General features: G+C 36.5%; 2 protein-coding genes and 1 long non-coding RNA gene across 7 annotated transcripts in view; 1 reads left to right on the forward strand and 2 right to left on the reverse strand.

The window, feature by feature from the left end:
* On the reverse strand, window positions 1-16,659 carry CEP44 (centrosomal protein 44). 4 transcript variants are annotated; one of them, XM_080373005.1, is made up of 11 exons: window positions 16,539-16,659; window positions 13,195-13,343; window positions 12,472-12,619; window positions 11,356-11,502; window positions 10,332-10,439; window positions 8,967-9,095; window positions 8,386-8,595; window positions 5,320-5,389; window positions 3,181-3,305; window positions 2,886-2,923; window positions 1-2,083 (listed from the first exon to the last, which is right to left on the reverse strand). In XM_080373005.1, exons 2-11 carry the CDS (start codon window positions 13,281-13,283, stop codon window positions 2,035-2,037), a joined length of 1,113 nt encoding a protein of 370 aa, XP_080229131.1. In that variant the 5' UTR covers window positions 13,284-13,343; window positions 16,539-16,659; the 3' UTR covers window positions 1-2,034. The 4 variants fall into 4 exon arrangements, with proteins under 4 accessions (XP_080229131.1, XP_080229129.1, XP_080229132.1 ...); XM_080373003.1 differs by having other exon boundaries at window positions 8,967-9,098; XM_080373006.1 differs by lacking the exon at window positions 16,539-16,659 and having other exon boundaries at window positions 8,967-9,098; window positions 12,472-12,614; window positions 13,195-16,508.
* Window positions 16,646-22,098, forward strand: part of FBXO8 (F-box protein 8) — a 17,540-nt gene continuing 12,087 nt past the window's right edge. Inside the window, exons 1-2 of one of the 2 annotated variants that reach the window (XM_080373121.1) lie at window positions 16,646-16,915; window positions 20,963-21,302. In XM_080373121.1, the coding sequence (XP_080229247.1) occupies window positions 20,974-21,302 (329 nt within the window). In that variant the 5' untranslated portion in view covers window positions 16,646-16,915; window positions 20,963-20,973. The remainder of the gene's footprint in view (window positions 16,916-20,962; window positions 21,303-22,098) is intronic. The other variant, XM_080373120.1, reaches the window with a different exon arrangement.
* LOC308057154 lies at window positions 17,430-20,955 on the reverse strand. The gene is made up of 2 exons (XR_013925157.1): window positions 19,543-20,955; window positions 17,430-18,061 (listed from the first exon to the last, which is right to left on the reverse strand). It is a non-coding gene; the product is annotated as an uncharacterized lncRNA (long non-coding RNA).

A 22,098-nucleotide genomic window follows, 5' to 3' on the forward strand; every position in this document is an offset into this window, starting at 1 on the left:
TTTCTTTTTCAGAACATGGTACTGTCTTCCAAAACCGAATTTCATTTTTTAAAAAAGAAAGCAAATGTGAGAAGACCACCTTTAGCAAATTCACTCTGTTGCCCTAACAGTAAAACAACCTTGGCTTCAGTTTGATCAAAGTGAGCTCCTGCTTGGTCCTGAAAACAGGAGAAGCAAAGCCTTTACGTACAAAGGCTGAATTCCATTGCATAGTACTGCATTTAAGTTTCCAGAAGAAGGAAAGAGTTTCAACAATTCTGGATTTTCAATTTTGCAGCACTACATATTAAATTGCACACCTACTGAAAGACCTTTTTCTAACATTCGCTGCATTAATCAGATGCATTCAATGATAAATCCCTGTAACTTGAATAATTTATATTGACTAACACATCCCATCCTTGCCGTAACTTCAAGAAACAACAGATTCTTTCTCCTGGTTCCTGCCATGATTATCAGATATCATACATACTAATTATCATGCAGATTATAATTATAAGAATATAAAAACATAAAATCCTCTTTGATTCCAAGGCAAAGCAGAAAAATTAAAGAGAGGTAATATTTCAAAATATATGATCATTACTAGTTTAAAGCAATAACTTTAACTGTTTAAGAAAATACTTTTTTCCTCCTTTGGTAATTACTTTGTATAAGGATTTCCACAAGATGGTGCTGTAGTCCTATTTGAGAAAAACTTCACCTATTTTCTGTTGAATTGGTCTAACATTCAGAAGAAAACCTCATTTCATTGTTAGGATAATGAACAGTGATTTCCAACGTCTATTTACAATTAAGGAGCAAAACATGTTCACATCATCTAACTTTCCAACTTTATAATTTATTTTTTTTAAACAACTGGGAAAGTAAATTCTATTGCAAAAGTAAAAAAAACTCAGCTAGTTTATATAATATAATGGATCACTATGTTCTTCTGTTTGTATGTAAAATAGTCAATTTATATTCCATATGGTTATAGAAAAAAATCATAATTAGTTAAAACATATAAATCACTTTTTACAGCATAATGTCAAACAGCTGCTTTTACCTTCATTTACAAACCCTGCCAAAAAAATCCACTGGTTTTGCAAAATCAAACTCAAAAAAACTTTATAGGTGGAATATTATAGCACAAAGACACCTTGATACAATAGGGTAACAATTTACTTAAGAGTAATAAATAAATCTTATCAAACTTCACACATCTTTGATTTCATTATGTAATGTTTATGGGAGTCTTACATCTACCTACGTCTCTAAAGAGAAATTTTAATACAGCTTAAAATCATTAAAATGTTGCATCTCTTTGTATACTGGATGGTCTCCATCTGTGCTGCTGGTCTTAAAATGCATTGGGTAAGAGCACTAAAACACTCAACACATCTCTTGCAGTCAAAGTCTGTGGACTTGCTTGCACATTTTAGTGTTTAGGATCAAACTGACCCTCACTTTGCCAGTGTTAATGGAAGCCATAATGCATTGGTGCACTCCAGCTCAGCAAGAAACCTTAGATTTGTTTTTTGTTTGTTTGTTTGTTTTTAAAAAAAATAACAGCAAAAAAGGTACATATTTGAAATTGTGTATTTAAGTTTGCATTAAGACTTATTCAACAGTACAGATGGTAGGATGGTATGTAAGAATGCCTCTTGGGTGTAATATGCAAGTCCCAGCTGGAACGTTTCCAACAGGATGTAAACCACGGTCCTCAAGCCTGCACTCTAAAAAACGTATTGCTTAGCACACTGCTAACAAATGTCAACACAAAAATACACTGCTGTAATGACTTCACTTTACAAAGGTGGAGGGGGGACGGGGGGGGATGTGCAGGGAGGAAGCTATTTGAACAATTTTTGAAACCAAAAATTGGGGCCAGGGGAGGAAAATCAACACACAGATGCATTAGAAAAATATTTGTTCAAAATTTATTACAAATTTGACATCTTAAAAATTTAATGCTGTACAAACATACATATTAGTTCTGATATCCACAAGTCTACAGAGACCAGGTCTGAAGACCTGTGCTTTCAGGTCTTCTCAAGTGGTGTTGCTTGATGTTTTCAACAATTCTGAGGTTTCTTCAATTCTGAAAATAAATTTTGTTTACACACACACTTACTAAAATGTGGTAGGAAATAACTGACCTGCCTTTAACTCTCAAATGAATCCAAAATACTACCAAGCAGCAAGAAGCCTGAAGTTTCCTCTCATCTCCCCTTTTCCTCTGCAATTAGTTTTGTATTTTAAATGCCTACCACATATCAACAAACCTTAAATATACATAAAGAACTAACCCATACAATAAAATTTCATCACAAAAAAGGCTACAGCTTTTTTCAGTTCAGGCACTTACAGAAATCTGTAGCTAAAGAACCATTACACAGCAATGTTTTCTCTTCAAGTATAATAAAGAGATTTCAAACAAAAAAAATATTTTGTAACAGATCTCAGAACTAGCATCAAATATACCTTAATACAGTTATCACAATGCTTAGGCTGAAATTGGTTTTACTTCTCCTTAAATACTAAAAAAGAGAGTTAAGATATTGTAGTTATTTTTCAGGATGAAAAGTTGGAAGTTCCAGGGAATTCCTATCAGAAAGTAAATAATACTCCTATTCCTTACCAACCAGATTCTAAACACTCTTTAATATCTAGTTAATAATTAAGAATGCTTTCTATTGCTTTTTAGAAACCAAAACAGTGACTCATCCCACAAATACAGAACTGTAAGTGGATTTATTATCCAGTGGAGTCATAAGGAAATGCCACACCTGATGTAGAGACCTTTGAGGTTTGGAACACATATGTATGTTCTCTATAATGCCTCAGTCCAGTACAACTCCCTCCTGGGAAATGAATTCCTGCTGCCCTTTCCTATTACTTACATTTTACTTATCCTTTCCATTCTTTGTCTTGTTGTCTCCTGCAATTTAAAAGCAACAAAGTTAGTGAATTCTTCAAAGCTAACATTCTTCAAATGGACTTTCAGCCCAAAAATCCATAGAGAAAATGTGACTTTAAGCACTGTTTACATATCAAAAGGATTTTTATGAGACAGACCTAGATGTAGTTTTGCACAGTTTCCTTGTTTTTCACTAGTATATACAATTAAAATTAATGCTTACTTGTTCTCTTGACCTCACAAACGAAATCAGCTAAGCATTTGCCCGTTTTACTTACCTTTGAAATTGTCAGACATTGAGAATTAATGGTCATGGCTTTGGGAGATGGGTCTGGGGATAACAGTGAACTGTATCCAGGCAACTGATGAAGGCTCTCTGGCATGTCCTCCTTCCTCTCTGTATCTATGGAGAAATACTCATTTTCATGTCACCTTTGTCTTTTCACTCTCTTATTGCAAGGTCAGCTATCAAATAGCTTGATTTACAGTATGTAATAATGGAAGAGAATGTATTGTTTAGAAAGGGGAAAAAAAAAAAGCCACTGGTGAGGATCCAAAATAAGTTTCTCATTTTCTTAAAACAAGGTAAGTGCAGTATACTGTGTATAACACACAGACAAACTCAAAAAAAGATTACTAGGAATTCTACCTTTATCCTGATTACAGTAAAACCAACACTTAAGACTTAAGCCTAATTACTGGGTCAAACATTTAATAGTAATTTTGAATAGTTTATATTTTATTTATTGCAAACTGCCTGTTCAAACATGTCTTTAATTTGTGCTAAGTAACCCATCTTATAAGCAGTAGAAATATAAACAAAATCACCTCCTTGCTTAGCTTAAAATTTGTATCAGGCTCTTGCTGTTTCCCTAGCTTTCTTCCTGTTGGTATAGGTTTAGCATCCATTCAGCGGAAAAACTTTTCTTTTACATTGCGAAGGTTTTGATACTCTGCAATTTTAGAATACTATTGTCAGGAAGAGAAATCAGTATTTAGGAAAAAAAGTGTTCCCTTACGCTTATTTTTAGTAAGACCATCATCTACAGATCATACCTGTGGAACATGTTTAGCTACACTACTCTGTAATTAAAATAATATTAAATTATTTTTAATAAAATACAATTAAAATATGTTTCTTCTGTATAGCTGTCACTCCTGAAGAGCACTACAACCAAAATAAGCACCAAAGCATTCCAAGTACTGTACGTCTCAGACAGAAAAGTTAAGACCGGCCTAAAATTTCCTGAATCATATTTTAGAAAAATAGGAGTAACAAATCCAGAATTCTAGAAGTCTGAAAATATGAAAATTCTATTAAATACCACCAGCCTCCTTGCTAACTATAAAGTCCTCAAGCGTCAGTAACATACCACTAAATATATGAAAGGAAGTAAACATGCAGCAAGCTGTCTAAGGTCTGTAAAAAGGTCCCATTTCTGAGACTTCATAATTAAAACAAACTTCAATATAACCGAGAAACTACCTTCCTAATTTCCACAGAAGCTGCATTACTGAGATTCCCTTTTAATGTCAATGCAAGAGCCCAACACTGGACGAACCTAGTAAGTGAGAATGGGAAACTGAATACCCTCCTTACTACTGGTGGTAGGAATAACAGCTGCCATAGGGAAAACAGGCCAAATTACTAAAGAAAGATGATGCAACGCAAGGGCTAAAGAGCTACCACCGACTGAGAAAGACAGAATTACTTATGGCCTGGGGAATATTTTTAATTTCTTTCCCACTTAAGGCTGTCCTATTTACTTCTTGTACATTATCAAAATGGAGTTGGAAATAGAAAAAAAAAAGATTTTGTCTTGCTCTTCAAAATAAGAAAGTTTAGTAAACATGCTAGTTGGATACCTGCTAACTGCTTCAAAAGGGATGAAACTATAGAGAATATTCAGCAGTGATTTGAAAAATAACATGGATTATGAATGAGAAAGACCTGATTCGTCCTGAGCCCCATTATAAAAGTAAAAAACCCATCATAAATATGACACTATTTGGATTATAACAAACCCATTGCAGCAATATAATTTTTTGTGCTTACAAATAAGCAGCTTATTTTTAAAGCATTACAGCTACTTTAAAACACAGATAACATTGCTTTTTCACAGCTTTAGCTAGAGTACTTTAAATTTGCATCTTTGAGATTTTTAGTAGTTATTTGTACACATTAATTACTACACTATATTTTCATTAATGCTTTAAAAACTATTTCAGTAAATAAAGCTTCCAAAGAATAAATTACAAACATGAAGTGACTAGCAGGTTAACTTCTAATTTGCAGCATGCATTTAAATTCCTAAGTCACAAAATTGCAATTGTCTACTTAAAAAACACTATTTTAGTCAACATCTGCAAGAATTTTTAATATATGATGTTAATTAAAGAAAACCAATAATACTCACCAGCAGAAACTGGAATCCTACCAGCAGTACAATCTTGGCCGATGTTGCTGACCTCTGTAGGTAAGTCTCTCTGAAATATAAGTTTACTGCATTTTAGCCATATACCCTAAGTCATCTTTTGACTGAACAAAAGTATATTTAAGTACTAGCTATGCGTGTATTTGCTACACCATCCAGATATGCTGGCACCGCACAAGTGTCTTTATAGAAACATCCAACATGTACACACATACACTGCATTAAAAACCTAGTCTAATTCATGGGCGCTTTTTCAACAAGCATCAATATTGCTGTTCATGAACAGGCCAAAACCAGGTCCAAGGACAGTACATATAACGTCAGTATGAGTAGAATGAACAATCAGACTGTTCTTGGCTGGGCTAACACTTACATCTTGACATTGACTGCCATTACCTTAGCAAAATAATTGTACCTTCTACTTCTGGTTGATACTCAGAAATGCAGCTCCTCAGTCCTAAAAAAATCAGCCTATAAATGAACTGAAATTCATTCCACTTAAATGCATAGAATTCAAGAGTCTATTTTAAGCTAGTTTGAGGCTTCTAAATGAGACAGGGCTCTTTTAAGAAAAGTTCTCCGTTTAACTCCATCTAGCTTATAGAAGGTTGTTCATAAACCAGGAATCAGAATTAACATTGTACTAACAATAATGTTTTCTAGTACAATCTCCTAATTTCAAAATAAAAGAAATCCAACACTTAACACCTAGACATTTTTCACCAACTAGTCATCATTATGATTTGAATCTCAGCCTTTGGTAAATTATAGCACTTTATATACTGGAGTAACTGTATCAGTTAACAGGTGAATATTATGCCCAAACAAGTGAAAGAGGGAGAAATACATATCATGTGGGAAGAAGCTGGAAAAAACTGTAGCAATTAATACCTCTAAAAAAATTAATACAGAAACAGATACCTGCACTGACTACTTCTGCTCAGTTCCTTTCATTAAAATGGATTTGGTAGCTTTCAGACTTTCGCAGAGCTAAATGCACAACTACTGCTACTTTGGCAGCAGTGCAAGACACATCTCAAAGCGTGTTCCTGCTACGCTGGCTAGATGTCAAAAGTTCCCTGAAAAATTCCAAGAGTAATTCTGAATTGCTTCTGTATCTGTGAAGCACAACTTGGATCGAATTTCATGAAACAAAAAAACAGCAATTCTCTGGCCCAAAGGGTTATTTCTCGGCAATTTTCAAATGCCTAATGGAAAAAAATTAGGGTTTTCAAGATTATTTTAAGTATAAAAGAGAGCTTATTTGCTTTGAGAAAGAGACAAGCAACAATGCCACGCACAAATTACATTCAAATATGTTTCTGCAGATTACTTATTTCAGTAACATGCAGTACAGAAATACAATTATCTTACTGGAAATTCTTTAGTAATATTAATGTTAAGTATTTTCCAAATATTACCCAAATACTATTCCAAATCTTATGCAATAAACATGTTACTGAAGTGATAATAAAACAGATTTACAGAAATAAAAGAACAAGCCTAGGCTGAAACATAAGCTTTCCCATGCTGCTACCAGCATAAATGCAACACCTTTTAAAGAGGATACACTTGAAACAGGACCAAAACTGTCTATGGCTGTTCAGCTGAATACTAGCAGAAGAAAACATTATCATTGGTGGTGTTATTTGGACATATGTCTACTGATAGTTAAATTACAATATCCATAAGAAATTGATTTCAAAGGGTAAATCACTTGAGCCATTACTGACCTCAAAGTGTGTTTGAAAAAAAGAAAAAAGCAATTGAGAATGTAGGTCCTTACAGTTTGAGCTACAGCCTTTAGAAACAACCTAGTGATCAATCCAAACACTTCTTCAAGACTTCGCGTAACTAGCACACTTTCAAGGCACACAGGAAAAACAAAAAACAAAAACATGTCTTTATATAAGTATTAGCAACATTTTCAAATTTGCAGGGCCAGCAATGCACACAGAACTCCTGCTTACAAGTAAATTTAACATTTTTGCAACTACAAAGAAAAATGCAACACTGATCAACTATTTTCCACATGGGTTTTCAGCTTCTGGAAAGCATCTGACAGTGTCTGAAGGATACATGAGATACATATGCAAATACACTTTGCAATTAAGCATGTGATCACAAAATTGATGCTATGGTTCACTGCATCTCAAGTACTCATGTACTTACATGCGTACCTATATGAAATTATATAATGTGCATACAGGGACCTTTCAACAGCACAAAAAATAAGTCTTAACACAACAAAATACTTGATTTACTCTGACAAATATGCCAAACATAGCCACATCACAACTATAGCACTTTCACACATTTAAAAATGCAGTGAACACCATGGACAAGAAATAAAAAGTAGGGAGTGGGGGTGCAAAAAGGAGAAAGACCATCAATCAGGCTAGACATTTCAAAGAGCCACAAACTAAACCAAGAATTAACTTCTCCATTAACCTTGTATATTCCATCCAGCAAGCCATCTACTTTTGTCAACATGAGTTATACAGACTGAAGACAATCTTCCAAAGGGAATATCTGTACCTGATTAGAGTTTGGAGAATTAACAAATAGATATTCAGCTGTATCAACAGCAACCATTTGCAGGCCATTAAAAGAAAAACAGAATAATGCAGGCCAGAATAATGTAGACCAGCATAAGAAAACCCTTAAATGTGTCACTAGCATGATGAAACTCTTAGCTACAAAAATATTAAGCTTTCAAAGACAGCATGATTAAGACTCTTCAAAAGCTTCCTTCTACAAATTCACTAGGAAATAAAAACACACACAGTCATTACTAATGAAAACAGGTTTAGCTATACCTTCTGTTCCTGCAAGAAAACAATTTCCAATGGACGGCTTTGCTTCATAGAGCATGAGAAAGCAACACAACAGTTAAGAAAAAAATACCAACTCCATTAACAGCCCCTTCATATGATGTCTTTGAAAATAATGAAGAAGCACACATCAGGAGGCAGGAAGAGCAGAAACAGGCTGACAACACTGTGTTGAGCAATTTTTGTTACAGAAGAAAAACGGAAGTTAACATACCTTTTTGGATTGCAACAACAATTCTGTTTCAAGAAGCAAAACTCGACTCAACAAGTTATTCCAGTCCTTCTCATCTATGATCACCTTTCCTTTCAGTTTCTCTTCTAAAACATGTAGTTTACCTTCCATCCAATCTAGCTTATGAAGTTTTTCCTGGCAATCGGCAAGCTGACTCTTCAGGAACTCAATCTGAGTATTATCTTCTATTACCTGAAAATATGGAACACACGTCCTCTAATTTCAAAACAGATATAATTCATGATTTGATCAATAAAATTAAGCAGAATCTTCCTCAAGTTCAGTAACCATGTGCTGCTACATTAGAAAATTATTTTTCTTTCAGAATTGCCATAATATGCCCATTCATGGAACTCAGCTTTTAAAAGAAACTATTCACAGTATTGGCTCTTGAAAGGACAGTACAATTTAACTGACTTTAACTTTTTCCATCTATTTGATAGATATCTACTCGTTATACTTCAAGACCATCCAGATACCTTGTCAAAACCTTTATCCCTTTAGAAAAGTCCTGTAAGAAAAGTTAATACATACAGACAGCATATTAAAATAAAAGTTCTTACTTGTTCACATTTGACTTCCACAACATCATTATCAAGGTACGATTCTTCTTCATTACATCCCTGTGCTGGAAGGGGTAGTGGGTTAAGGTCACAATTAACTTCATTTCCTGAGTGCCGTTCTACTTGAGGCTTCTTTTGAGTATGTTAAAAAAAAATAAGTTACCAGTGTTATTATTACAAGAACATTTCAATTCATCTGCCAAGTAACTGACACAAAAGACCTATCATTTTAGTATGCATTTATTTATTATTTAAATCTGACTAAATTATACCAACTGGATGCAAAGTGTTGATTAGGAGGTATGAATCTCGCTATATGTATTAACATATGTATAGACAGTTCCAACATCAAAATCACCACTTGAATGTTTAGAAAAAGAAGTTTAACTAGGAAGATCAGAACTCTTTTTCCTTGACAACTGTCAGCAAAATAGCACTACTAGCTACACATTTTGTTTCTTTTGAATGTTTCCCTTAGAGAAAACAGATAAATTTTGCCTTTCCTTCCAGGTGGATCAAGTCCTATGATCACTACCTGCCACAAAACAAAATATATTACCTAATGATTATGAACCCACAATTACTAGATTTGTGCAACACCTTAATATTTACAGATTCCTAGACACTTTAGTGAAGCTGAAACACTTGTCTTTCTAGGGAATTCTTAATATGCTCACATATATCCCCATTTGGTTCTACCACTCCACAACCAGAAGTGCCAGATAAGACATTCCAAATACCTTTTCTGTGAAGTTTTCTTCACTGCTAAAGGCAGTATTTTCCTTCTAAATAGAAATCACCAACATTTTATGGGCAGTCACAGTCCTATAAGTTTTGTACAACTTTGCTTTACACTCTTTTAGCATAAAATATTAGGAGAGGTGTCTCCTCCACAGGCAAAAAGTAGCATAATGCATAGGATGAAGTGTTACTCTCATAAAACTGAAGCCAAGAGGAATGTTACATACATACAAAGCTATGTTGAAAACAGTGCAGTGTTAGGCCAAACACACTTCAATCTCCAAACTAGATGTATATCCTTTTTCCAATTGCATCATCATTGTTGTTCCTCAACTTGGTAGAATTCTAATGGCAAACAACAGTACTAGATCATTACCACCAACACTTTTGAGATCAACTACTCAGTAAACAAAGAAGCAACATCCTCTCTATTTGAGCGCTTATTTCAGTCAACCACACTTTGGGGAAAAAAGTAAATTAAAGAAAACCAAAAACTAACAAACAACAACTCTGATCTAAACAAGCATAAAAACCTAAATGAAAACACATATTCCAGAAAGAACCTGACTTGCTGCAGATTAGATTAACCTTTAGACATAATACAACATAAAACTATGATTGTACCTGTTTGGAATTCAGACCACTGCCACTAGGATCAGCAAGGACATTACCATAATTTGACCATACTTCACATTTAACAGATCTGAGTTTTTTCCTCGTTTGCAATTTAACCTTTGAAGTGAAAAGGAGAAAATATTATGCTTCTAACACCGGAATATTTTCCAGGACACACACAGAACATGGGAATGGGATGACACACTCCATTATCTGACATCATTAACAAGCAGGAAGATTACATGGCACACACACAAACACATTTAAACCTCTGCAGTACAGTGATGTCTAAATAAAAAAATAAGTACGACCCAAATTTACAGAGGAAATATTTGGAAGTGAACACCATATTCATACACTCATTAATGCCTATGCAAGGCTGCATCAAAGTCGGTCATAAACAGAAAAGACAACTTGCAGCAGAGTTAAATGACAAGCAAACACACCCCAAAAAAATGTAGCTATGCCCCCAAAAGTGACAAACACAGAAATGACAATTATAAATGCAAATGAAACAAAATTATGTTAAATATGAACTGAAAATTCCTTTTATTAAAGCACAGATACACAGCATACACTGAAAAAATTATGCCTTAATGTAAAACAAATTTGACTACTGAAAATGATTTAAATCGTACACCACTGAAACGTGTCATGTTTAAATTAGATGTTACCAGAATTTCAACATCAGTTTTGCTTTGTTTTTACATCTACCTGCTAAGTCTATTGAGTTACACATTCACTGTGTTGAGAAGAGCAAAAGAAAAAGCATCACTTACTGTAAAGATACCAAGTACCAGCTTTATCTTCATTCTAATGTTTTCTGTTTTAATACTACACAGCATCAGCAGCTTCATGTCTTTTGTATACCTGATAGCACTCCAGCATCTTACAAGGGAACTTCATACCAATTTTCCCCCAATTTTGACCATCAGCAATGCTGCATCTTCAAACAAACTGGTCTTTATCTTCTACCTGCAGCATTAAGTATGTCAAAAGAAACCTTACAATAAAGTTACCATTTAATCAGTACCTTATTTGAGTTACTTAATTCCTTATGTTTTTTCACCACACAGTTGATAATGTCACAAACAATCTGCATCTTTCTTTCCGCAAAGCCAAACTGAAGAAACTGTTGTTTTGTTAAAATTGGTTTATATTGAAATTGATCTCGAAGAAGCTGCAATAAAATAAGATTTTACTTCACTTTCAAAACCATTGCACAATTTGCTGTAGAAATGGCACGCTGAGATTCTTATTTTTCTACAATTGTTTATTTCATTCTGCACTTCAGCAGTTAAACTTTTCCTCATTTGTTTTATATATTCTCAGCTGTTTCTTCTAACTAGACCTGAAACATACCTCTTCCAGAAACATTTCATTCACATCACTCTTGTAAAATATAACTCAGTCTTAAGATTCATTAAATACATGACTGTAGACATTAATATGAAAAAAGTTTAACAAAAACTTTTTAAAACGAACACACAATAAAAAGTTTATTAATTTTGGCAAATGCGTCAGAGTGCTAAGTAAGGCTCCCACAAAGTCTCTTTGTAGAAGAGCCTCTGTCCTCAGATGAAAAACTAGCCTGAATAAGATAGTATTCATTAATACATCAATCCACAATTACAAAAATGTACTTACGTATATTTTTAAGGATAGTTCAAAATTATTTTCATTCCATTAATAATTTTATTCCAACTTATAAATTAAGTATTGGACTTTATATATTAATATGGCATGGTGTTTTAAAATAGCTGTATTTCTTAATTGTGCTTTCATCATAATTATTGAAGTCTGATGTGATTTTTTGCTGGTTATGATTTCTTCTAATGTCACTACTATAAAACCTATTATATAATAGGTATTTCGATATTCTGCAAAACTACATGAAACAACATTACTTTTTCTGCAACTGCCTCAAATCTGAGATTTGGCTAATAACACCCAAACTTATTTTCATGAAAATCTAAATGAAGACTTGCCACACAATTACTTACTACTCATCTTCAATTCTAATAGAATCACAATTCACATTCATTGCCAAAAATTTTTGCTTCATAGTAAAACTCATATTAGATGTTTAATTTTTATGAGGCCATACTCAAAACTCTATCTCTCCTGCAAAGAACATAAAGATAAATACCTTATAAATAGCTTCAATAAAACGCAAGTCACTCTTTGCTGTGAGTTCCACATTGCACTTTACCAAAAGCTCTGCTATGTAAGTTGAAAAAGATGTAAAACAATAGCTGATGATAGGTAAAAATGCAGCTGCATCACCCTTTACTAACCTATTGAAAAACAAAAGTATTTCACACAGCAGAAGATAACAAAAGCCTTTCCTTACCTGAATTCACACATTTAACTTGAAAGGTGTTTTAACATAGTCAGCAAGTTATAACCAAGTATCTCCTTCATTTTAAGGCATTTTTTCCCCCAGACATATCTTTCAGCATGTAAAACGCTCAAAACAACATTTTTGAGACCATCATATAATTTTAAGTCAGGTCTAAAGCCCACCAATATTTCCACCTCAACATTCAACATTTTTTAATCTTTACAGAATGAAATTTTCTTTTGCTAGTACTTTCAAAGAAATTAGAAAGGTGAGAGATGAGAGATTAATCAAAGAAAAAAAGCAGAAGAGCGAGCAAGATAATGATACACTTCAGGATTACTCTAAGGATTGCTCAGAACAGCAAAACTGTATCCTTTTATCTTCCAGTTCACACGTATCGAACCTCAACTTCCCACAGACATATGGTCTGCTTGCTCATCACTAGGTGCAACACTAATATTTATACATATCTTTACACATCTTGCTGTCATCATGTATTAGCACAAATCTATTCACACTGCCACTTACACTGTGTAATCCACATCTCTTGGATAATTTAACAAGCGAAGTCCTTGTTCAATTTTTCTTAAACTTCCTTTTAGGTCTCCTGTTGCCATTATTCCAAATGCTATTCTTCTTTCAGATTATGAAATAAATGTCATATAGTATACACTGTCCTCAAAAATAAAAAAAATGTACACAAAAATTATAAAATGCAATAGAATTATCACTGAAATTCAAAGGGATTTGCTCTTCTTTTCTAGACGCTACTATTTCTTAAGTGTTCCAATACAGCACAGAGCTACGGCTCCATTCATCATCTTCATTCATTCTAAATAGAATCAAATAGTAATCCTCAATCTGATCAACCATCAAAGACCTCTGAAGATACCTGAAAGCATAATAAGAATTTAGGACTGGCCAAATCCACTGAGTGAAAAAAAGTTACTTTGCTGTTTCAAAGGAGCAGAAACCCCACCAGAAGTGAAAACCTTTTGCATTCTTCAGCTTAGAATGCTTCTTATTCTTTTATTCACCTGGCCCCAAGCTCACTGGCCAAAAGAACAATGTTTGGACGTGTGAACATCAGAAGACAGGACTAGCAACTCATCACAGACAATACTTCCCTATTTAGATGATCCATTAAATACACCTAAAATTGTTCAGGGGGAAGGGGGTAACAAACTGCCTAGATACTTCAAAACAGATGCAAGTTTATTGAGATTATAACAAAAAGATCCCAGTTTAACTTCTACATTGTAACACACAAGTTGAGAATCTGCTTTTAATTTGCTGTGGGCTTTGCTTCACAGAATAAAGGGATTCATCTAATGACTGTGCAAACTACAAAAAGGTGCCTTTTGCTCTCCAGGACTATCCCACAGGGACACTGAAGACTGCAAGAAAAAAAACTATAGGAAGGGGGAAAAAAAGAGAGGAAAAAAAGGTAACAAAAAAGAGTCAGTAAAGCATGAAATCACCATCCAAATCAGGTTTTAGATCTGTCAAAGGGGTAAGTACAGGAAACTCATACTTTTAATACATTTTACCAAACAGAACTGATTAGTCAGTTCTCAAATGGGGGTGGGGGATGGGGGATTGCCATAAAAGCTCTAAAAATACTGGCAACTCCACCTGGCTGATGAAAATGAAACACCTGAAGCTGTACCTTCAAGTATCAGTACTACTAATTACCTTAAAGAACCTTGTCCCTCACTCCATTGCTTCAAAATACATTTATATTTAAAGAGAGCATACAAGTACTGTTTACTGTATCTTGCAACCGTTTTTTATAAGCAACCAGTATAAGGTCTTCTACAACCCAGACAGGATGATAGCCCAGCTTCTTAGGTCACAATGGAAAACAAATTACTTGCATCTTAGCAATCTGGACAGACTGACAGAACTTGAGAAAGTGTATTAGAAAACTGCCAAACTCAGGTTTTTGAATGGTTTTGAGAAAACACAAGGAAAAAAGGAGGGGGGGGGCATAGACAAAGTTAAAGTACAGAAGTACATAAAGTTGACACTTCACACAAACAGTTCTCCTTCCTCACATCCTTGAGAGCTGCTTGTGACTGGCATAATCCTCTACAGTACTTCCCCAAAAGCCCCAGTAAAAGTAATTATTCCAGTATAAAGCCCTAGAACAGAAAGAACCTGGAAGATAATTGCCTGCCACTGTCTTCACTGAATTTTTCTTGCCAGAGAACAAATAATTTGAAGCCTACCAACCTGAGCAGTAAACAGGCATTGCCATACATGAAAAGATACCCTCAAAATACGGAACTTTTTATCATTTCTCTTGCTGACATATGAGATTCAGACCAAAAGACCAAATACTCCAAAGAGATTATGCCTAGCCTTGTCAGAAATCAACTCCAATGGGTACTCCAGTTTGAGCTTTGTTATTTGGCCCTACTCACTAAAGCAACGAGTCTTCTTGAAAGGAACTTCTTGACCACACACTTCACTTAGAGTAATTAAAAAAAAATAATCCAAAACAACAAAAAAACACCAACAGTTAAAGCTTGCACTCACAATGGTCTGGGTATTTTTCTCCTTGTACCTCTGGTATTTAAATCAGAAGTCTTCAAAAGATGAAGATCTTCACTTGTGTTCTGTCCTTGTTAAAGTATTTTCTTCCTATTTAATTATCAGGTTCTTCCTCTTTAATTATTACTACGGGTTATTAGTCATGCTAGATATAAATACACAACACTCAGCATTAAAGGCTGGGAAAATTTAACCTCAAGTATTAGAAACTGAGGCAGCTATTCTTCCTGCATTACCTTACAGAGGATCCATCCTACGGTTTTGCCAATTTAATCAGATCTCAAAAGACAAGTCTCAAGGAGTCTGACATAAAACTGAAGCTCTAATCTGCAACGCAAATACTTACAGAAGACTCTCTCATAGGAATTAATCTAATCATACAGGCTGCTTCCCAAAGTATCAACAATCCTTTCTACACCAGACCTCTGGATGTAAAAACTGGCAACTACTGTCAATACAAACAGAATAGGTCAAGAGATCAAAAAAATAACAAAGTAAGCAGAAAATACTTTTAACATCTTAGGGAGGTGAACAGTAGTAAGTTGCACATAGCTTTTGCCTGTAGGAATTCAGGAATGACAGAACAGTTACAGAACATTGGCTATCCAAAATAAAATCATATATAATTAAGTTTTAAGAGATGATAACATAGAACTGCAAGCAGTTTAAAGAACAACTCTCAAAATTGCATATGGTATTCAAAGAACTAATGAACGTAAAAAAAACAATCTCAAACCCATGCAATTTACAAAGTATCTTAACACTGTAAACCCTGTCTTTGAAATGTCTAACAAAAAGAGACTTGATTTTTTCTAATGGTATTATATGACTCTTCTGTTACATGAGGTAGGGAGCAGGAGAGGAAGTCACGCATTATGCAGAGATACAAAAATGTCAAGGACAAATACTGCGTTTCGCTATCGTGCGAGCTGCAACAGACACACCAGAAGCACACAAGGTACTTGCGAACAAGCGAACCGCAAGTTCGCGAAGACCGCAAAGGAATTGCGCGTCGCAGGCCGGTTGCCCTGGGCGCCACCGAAACAGAAGAAAAAACCGCGGCCCTGCCAGGGGCAAGGCCGGCTGCACTCCCAGAGCCGCACCAGCGACCTGAGGAGAACTGGCAAAAGCAGGACCGGGCCCAGCTCCCTGCCCGCCCTTCCTTGCCCCCACCTATGCCAGGCGGAGACCGGGCCTCCCCCGCTCGGCCGCAGGGCTCGCCGTCCTTGAGGCGAGGAAGGGCCCTAGGCTCGGGGCCGTCCCGCACAGCCCGCCCCTAAGGAGAAACAAGCCCCTGCCCCAAGAAAGATCCTGACGCTCACCCGCGCCAGCCGCCGCCGCCCCCGCCAGGCCGCCCGCCCGGGCCAGTGGGTGCCCCACCGTCTCCGCTCAGGAGCCCGCCGGCCCGCCGCGGCTCCCAACCGAATCTGCCGCCGCCAGACCCAACGGCCGCTTCCGCTTCCCGCGCGTGCCTCCGCCGTGACGTCACTTCCGGCAACAACAGCGAACGTCAAACCCGCCGGGCGAGGAGACGGGGCGACGGCGGTCTCCCTGCGTGCTGGAGGGGCCTCCTCGGCTCTCGCCGCCTCTCCCCGCCGCCGGGGCCCGCTCAGCCCCTTCCTGCCCGGCGAGGCTCACGCACCGACTCAGGCCGGGCTCGTCGCGGCGGCGGTTGGGACCCGAGCTCGCACAGGTACAGGCCCCGCGGGGCTCCCTCCGCGGGGCAGGCGGGCGCGGATGGGCAGGCGGCGCATCCAATCCGGAGCCGCGGCCCGTGGGGCGCCCAATGGCGCGCGGGGGCCGGGCTCGGCGGCGTCCGCCGGGAGGGAGGCGGCCCTGCCCCGGCCGAGGCCCCGGCTCCCCGGGGCGGGGGAGGCGCAGCCCGGTGTGGCGCTGGGGAGGTGGCGAGTAGGGTGGCTGCGGAGCAGCTCGGGGCGGCGGGAGGGCAGCCGCGGCCTTTGGCCGAGGGCTTCCTTGGGTGGGAGGGACTGGCTGAGCCTCGGAGCTGCCGGCGTAATGGCCTGGAGCCGGGTTGGAAGGGCCCTAACGGTGCGGGGCTCAGCAGGCCCCGGCCACGGATGCTGCTGCGTGAGCGAAGCCTCAGCTTCGGTAGCGTAGAAGGAAGGAACGAATTCCTGTCTGGATAGTTGTGGTCGCAAAGCAGCACCTGTGGGGTTCGGTTATCGTAAAGTGGAAGGGGATTCATATCGAGAGTGTGTGTTGGGCTTTTATTTAATTTAATAAAGCAGAGGCTGACACCAATACAGCATTAATCTAGATTACATTTAGCTTTTAGTATCCTATCATGCTCATCAACACTGCAAAATAATTTATTATGCAATAAGAAAGTAACATGAAGAAAACATGAGTAAAATCGGAATCAGACAGAGCCAGCAGAGTATCAGCAACTTATAAACAAGCTAGATGTCATTTTTGCTGTGGTAGTTATTACAGCCAAGCTATCAAGAGGTTTTAATGATTAGATAATCAAAGTTACTTAATTGGAAGTTTGGAAACATACAATTGAGTCGCCTATTGAATCTGGAAATTGAAAGTGTATGTTCAAAGTAATTTAAAAACATAGTTCTGGACACCATTAGTTAAAAGGCTTTATAATAACAATGGGTTTTCTTGTTTTACGAGTGAGTTCTCAAAGCATTCCTCCTGAATTACTACGAAGCTGAAAGTAATTGCACAATGAGGAAGATAAGAAGTGATCTAACAAACTGCACATGAGCTGCTACACACACGTGAAAGCTTATGGATTTTTTGCACCTGGTTCTAGAATGGGTTAAATTGTGGCTCACTGTTTCTTCTCTGAAATTTCTTCAGATGGTACCTAAAATAGCAAATACATATTTTTCAAAATATATTTTACATTAAAAAAGACTTAAAATTATTTCTGCAGTGATATTTTCTGTTTAAATATGTGAATGCATTATAAGAAGGCTGGTTTCTTGAATGACAGTATTTTTTAAATAATTCAGATTTGATAATGTTGTTGGTGATGTATAGTAGTTAACTTCTGTGTGGGGAGAAAAACCCTGTGAACGCCAACAAGAGCTGTTGATATTCTTGCTAGCTCAGTATTCCTCAATAGAATGTATTTTGTGGACAGGAACTTCTAGCTGAATATTGCAATAAAGTTATTAAACTAGCAAATAAAATTTGGATATTTGATTTAGGGCTAGGTAGGAAACCTTGGTCCTCTGTGACCACTACTAGTAGTGCATGTAAAACAGAAAGATAATGTGACTTTGAAGAGGTCTGAAAGCTATTATAAAGTTGCCAGATGCTTACCTGATAGCATAAAGTTCACTTGATAATTGACTGGGCACAGCCTTTCTATGAAATAGAAGGCCTTTCTATGAAGTAGTTTCCTGATAATGCTGCTAGTCTTTCTTGTCTTCCTGGTGTATTATGATTATGAAACTTGTCACAATATAATTCCTAATGAATCTTTAGAGCCTTAAATTTCCTGTTACTCCTTTGTTTGTTTATTTAAACAGTGCCCAAATAATAAGTATTTTCAGACGATTTTTAACAGTTGGAAGTTAACAAATGGGTATAGAAATGTGGCTTTGTTATAATGATATAAACTAATGTCAGGAAAGATGGCAAAAATACTAGCAAAACAAATTCATTAATGTGTCTTGCAAAAAGTTACCTCAGCAAACAATTTCTGCATTTGGCAGAACTTTCTCTCTACTTGATATACACGCTTTACATAGAATAGGTTCTCTTGTTTCATCTTTTGTAAAAGGCAAGGTTTAACATTGTAATGTTGACATATTTTTTTCTTCTGATTTTTGTTGCCTTAGTGGTTAAGGATTTGAAACAGCGATGAGGAATTGCAGGCCCTCACTCCTGGTTCTGTCTGTCCCTGAAACTAGTACTTTGCTGACTGGCTATTTTATAATTTTGTTTATGGAGTCAATGCTATATTGTTCAAGCAGATTTTGTTTTGGTTTTTACATGAAGAGGTACACTGAGAAAGCATGTAGATTGTATTTGAGTTACATCTACATGTGTATGTATACGTTTATCTTTTTCAAAACCTCAAATTTCTCACATAATTGAATCGAAAGATCATTATTATTTGGTCATTCAGATCATCTGGTATCTTCTGAGAGTTAACACAGCCTCTAAACTTGGCATCTGTCTATTTGAAAGTGTAATATCTTGTTGGCAGTGTTCAGTTCATTCACAGGGCTAATTCACATGGCAGATTGTGGTATAGCTTCCTCTTGAGAAGCAGCTTTACCAGTAGCCCTAAGGACTTTTAAAAGTTATATGCTCGTCTCAAGAAAATGAGATTACCTTCTTTATGCATACATTCTTGCAGGCAGTTGTATATTCTGTTTATGCTGTGACTCAGTAAGCTTTTGTTTTCTTGAGCTTGCCTGATAATTTGTAGCAGTTAGTCATGGTTTAACCTACCCCTGTAAGACAAAATTAAGCCAAATATGTAACTGTACAGGACATGAGAATAAAAATAAAGATGAATTTATGTAAAATCTTGCGTTATTACCAAACTGAATATAATACATGTGGCTACAGTTTCTTCACAACTGTGGCCTCATCTAGAAATGAATTCTTGAACTTCCTCTGAATGGCTGCCGTTGTAGAGAACTGCTTCACCAGCCAGCTGAACCTGTCTGTTGTCTACTTCCATCTTGGTTATGCTTTTTTTTCCTGTAATTTCTCCATTTTTCTCCCATAATCACTCAGCATGGGTTGTTTTTTTCTGCTTATGTAGAACAGTTTGCATTCATGTCCAGCCTTTGTGTTAAAATCTCATTTTTAATTCCCCATGCTAATGGAATATACGTAATTTCAAATACATGTGAGATCCTACCAGGCCAGGCTGTAAGTGTTTCTTGTTTTTGTAAGTCGGCATCAGGAACATGCAGATTACTAGTATGATCACTTTAGTGAGCAGTCATCATGGCAAAGGTTAAAAAATAAGATAATCACCATATATACACTGCTTGTGATGGGATTAAGACAACATTCGCATACTGAATTGGTATGATTTATTGTACTTTAATTTTCCCTCTTGGTAAATACAGTTGGTTACTGAAATTTGAGTTGTGGCATTCAGAAGTCTTAATAACTGACTAACATGCAGGATCTCTTCTTATTATTACTATCTGCAGCAAAGTTTGACAAAAAATAACAAACACAGTTATAAGAAGCCCTAACCTGAAGTTTTTATGCTACTATGCAAGAAAGCTTGAAAAGATACTTTGGGTGCTCAAAGCCAAGAAACTGAATCCTTAATGCATTGTCATTGAAGACATTAAACTTTGTCTTAATGTCACAACATTTTTGTTTCTCCTTACATTTCATAGCACTTCATTGACTCTAAATAAGCTATTTTTGTTAAATTTTAAAGGAAGACTAAAGATAATAATTCCAAATGTTCTGATGATTAAGGCTTCTTAACTTGCATAAGATACAAGTTAAGTTTGGTGCTGTTTGCAGAAGCTCGTTGTTAATTTTCTAACTCTTCAAGCATATATTTTTTTTTTTAAATCTAGTTTTTTATGGTGTTTGTTTTCAGTGTTTATTCAGTCGCTCCATTGGAGACTGATTACATCATCAGCATAACTTTGACAAAACTCACTTTTTTCCTATTCATATGAGTCCTACAATTTTATTTTTCCAGTATGTGCTGAGTTTGTCTTACATATATTTATAAATAGCTGTCAACATTTAACTTGGATTTTATGTCCAGCAGGCTCGCAGATGGGTCAGGGACTCTGGAGAGTTGCTAGGAGCCAGCAACTGCAACACCAAGGATACAGCAGTCAAGGCTATCTTACCAGAGAACATGGTAGGAGGATAGCTACTAACAGTGTTTCCAACACAAGCCATCGCAAGCAAGCCCAAGGAGGCATTGACATCTACCACCTCTTGAAGACAAGAAAATCTAAAGAACAAGAAGGATTCATTAACCTGGAAATGTTGCCACCAGAGCTTAGTTTTACTATTTTGTCGTACCTGAATGCAACTGATCTCTGTCTAGCTTCATGCGTCTGGCAGGATCTTGCTAATGATGAGCTTCTCTGGCAAGGGTAAGCAAAAAAAAAAAAACAAAACCAAACTATTACATTTTAAATTTGGCTCAGTCTATGCTTTTTGTCATTCTAACCTTAGCAAAGGTTTCCTAAGTTAAATGAGATTTGACATGGGGAAACATGAATATAGTTTAAAAATGTGTTATTCTGGATTTCCATTTACTGTCCGGGATTACTGGAGATGACTACATATGCAAGTGTGCTTGGTACAAGTACATGTGTATTATTACACACCTGTTGTTTAATATATCATGGGGAAAAAAACAAGGACTTGTCTTCGCCTTTTTATTAGCTCAAAACACATCTCAAATGTTTGTATTGCTTCTCTGAACCTCAAAAAAATATCTAGCTTTAGCAAGCAAAAGTATTCAGCTGAAAGTCCAGGTGGAAAAGGATGAGAACTCATCTACTATATTTGTCTTAAAGCAACTTAAGTGCATGGTTTTTGGGAGATGGTGATGGAAGGGGGAAAGAAAAGGTTGGTTCTTTACATGCATCAAGTGAAATTTCTGCAGTCTAACAAATGAAACACATCTATATAATATAGGCAGAGTTCATATGTCCAGGAGATAAAGGAATGTTCTATCAAACAGAATAAGATCAACATTTAATTAGAAGTATTTTCTTTGATATTTTATGTTTTACAAGACTAGGAAAGACTCATGAAATCATGCTTATCTTTAGAGTAGATGGTCAGCAGAACTTGTATCTTCTTTCACAACGTATTCTTACCCCTTAACTGCACAGACAGTTAAGTAGTATTTCTGTAATAGTTGGGCAGCTTTTCAGGTGC

Source organism: Falco punctatus (assembly GCF_963210335.1).
Source record: "Falco punctatus genome assembly, chromosome: 1".
Lineage (NCBI taxonomy): Eukaryota > Metazoa > Chordata > Aves > Falconiformes > Falconidae > Falco > Falco punctatus.

What these genes read in the sequence shown, in the direction of transcription:
- CEP44 (XM_080373003.1), bottom strand. Translation starts at nt 13,283, where the DNA reads ATGGCAACAGGAGACCTAAAAGGAAGTTTAAGAAAAATTGAACAAGGA. An exon ending in AATTAAGTAACTCAAATAAG is followed by an intron (nt 10,440 to 11,355) that starts GTACTGATTAAA and finishes TTCACTTCAAAG; the next exon opens with GTTAAATTGCAAACGAGGAA. An exon ending in TGTTGTTGCAATCCAAAAAG is followed by an intron (nt 5,390 to 8,385) that starts GTATGTTAACTT and finishes CTTATATTTCAG; the next exon opens with AGAGACTTACCTACAGAGGT.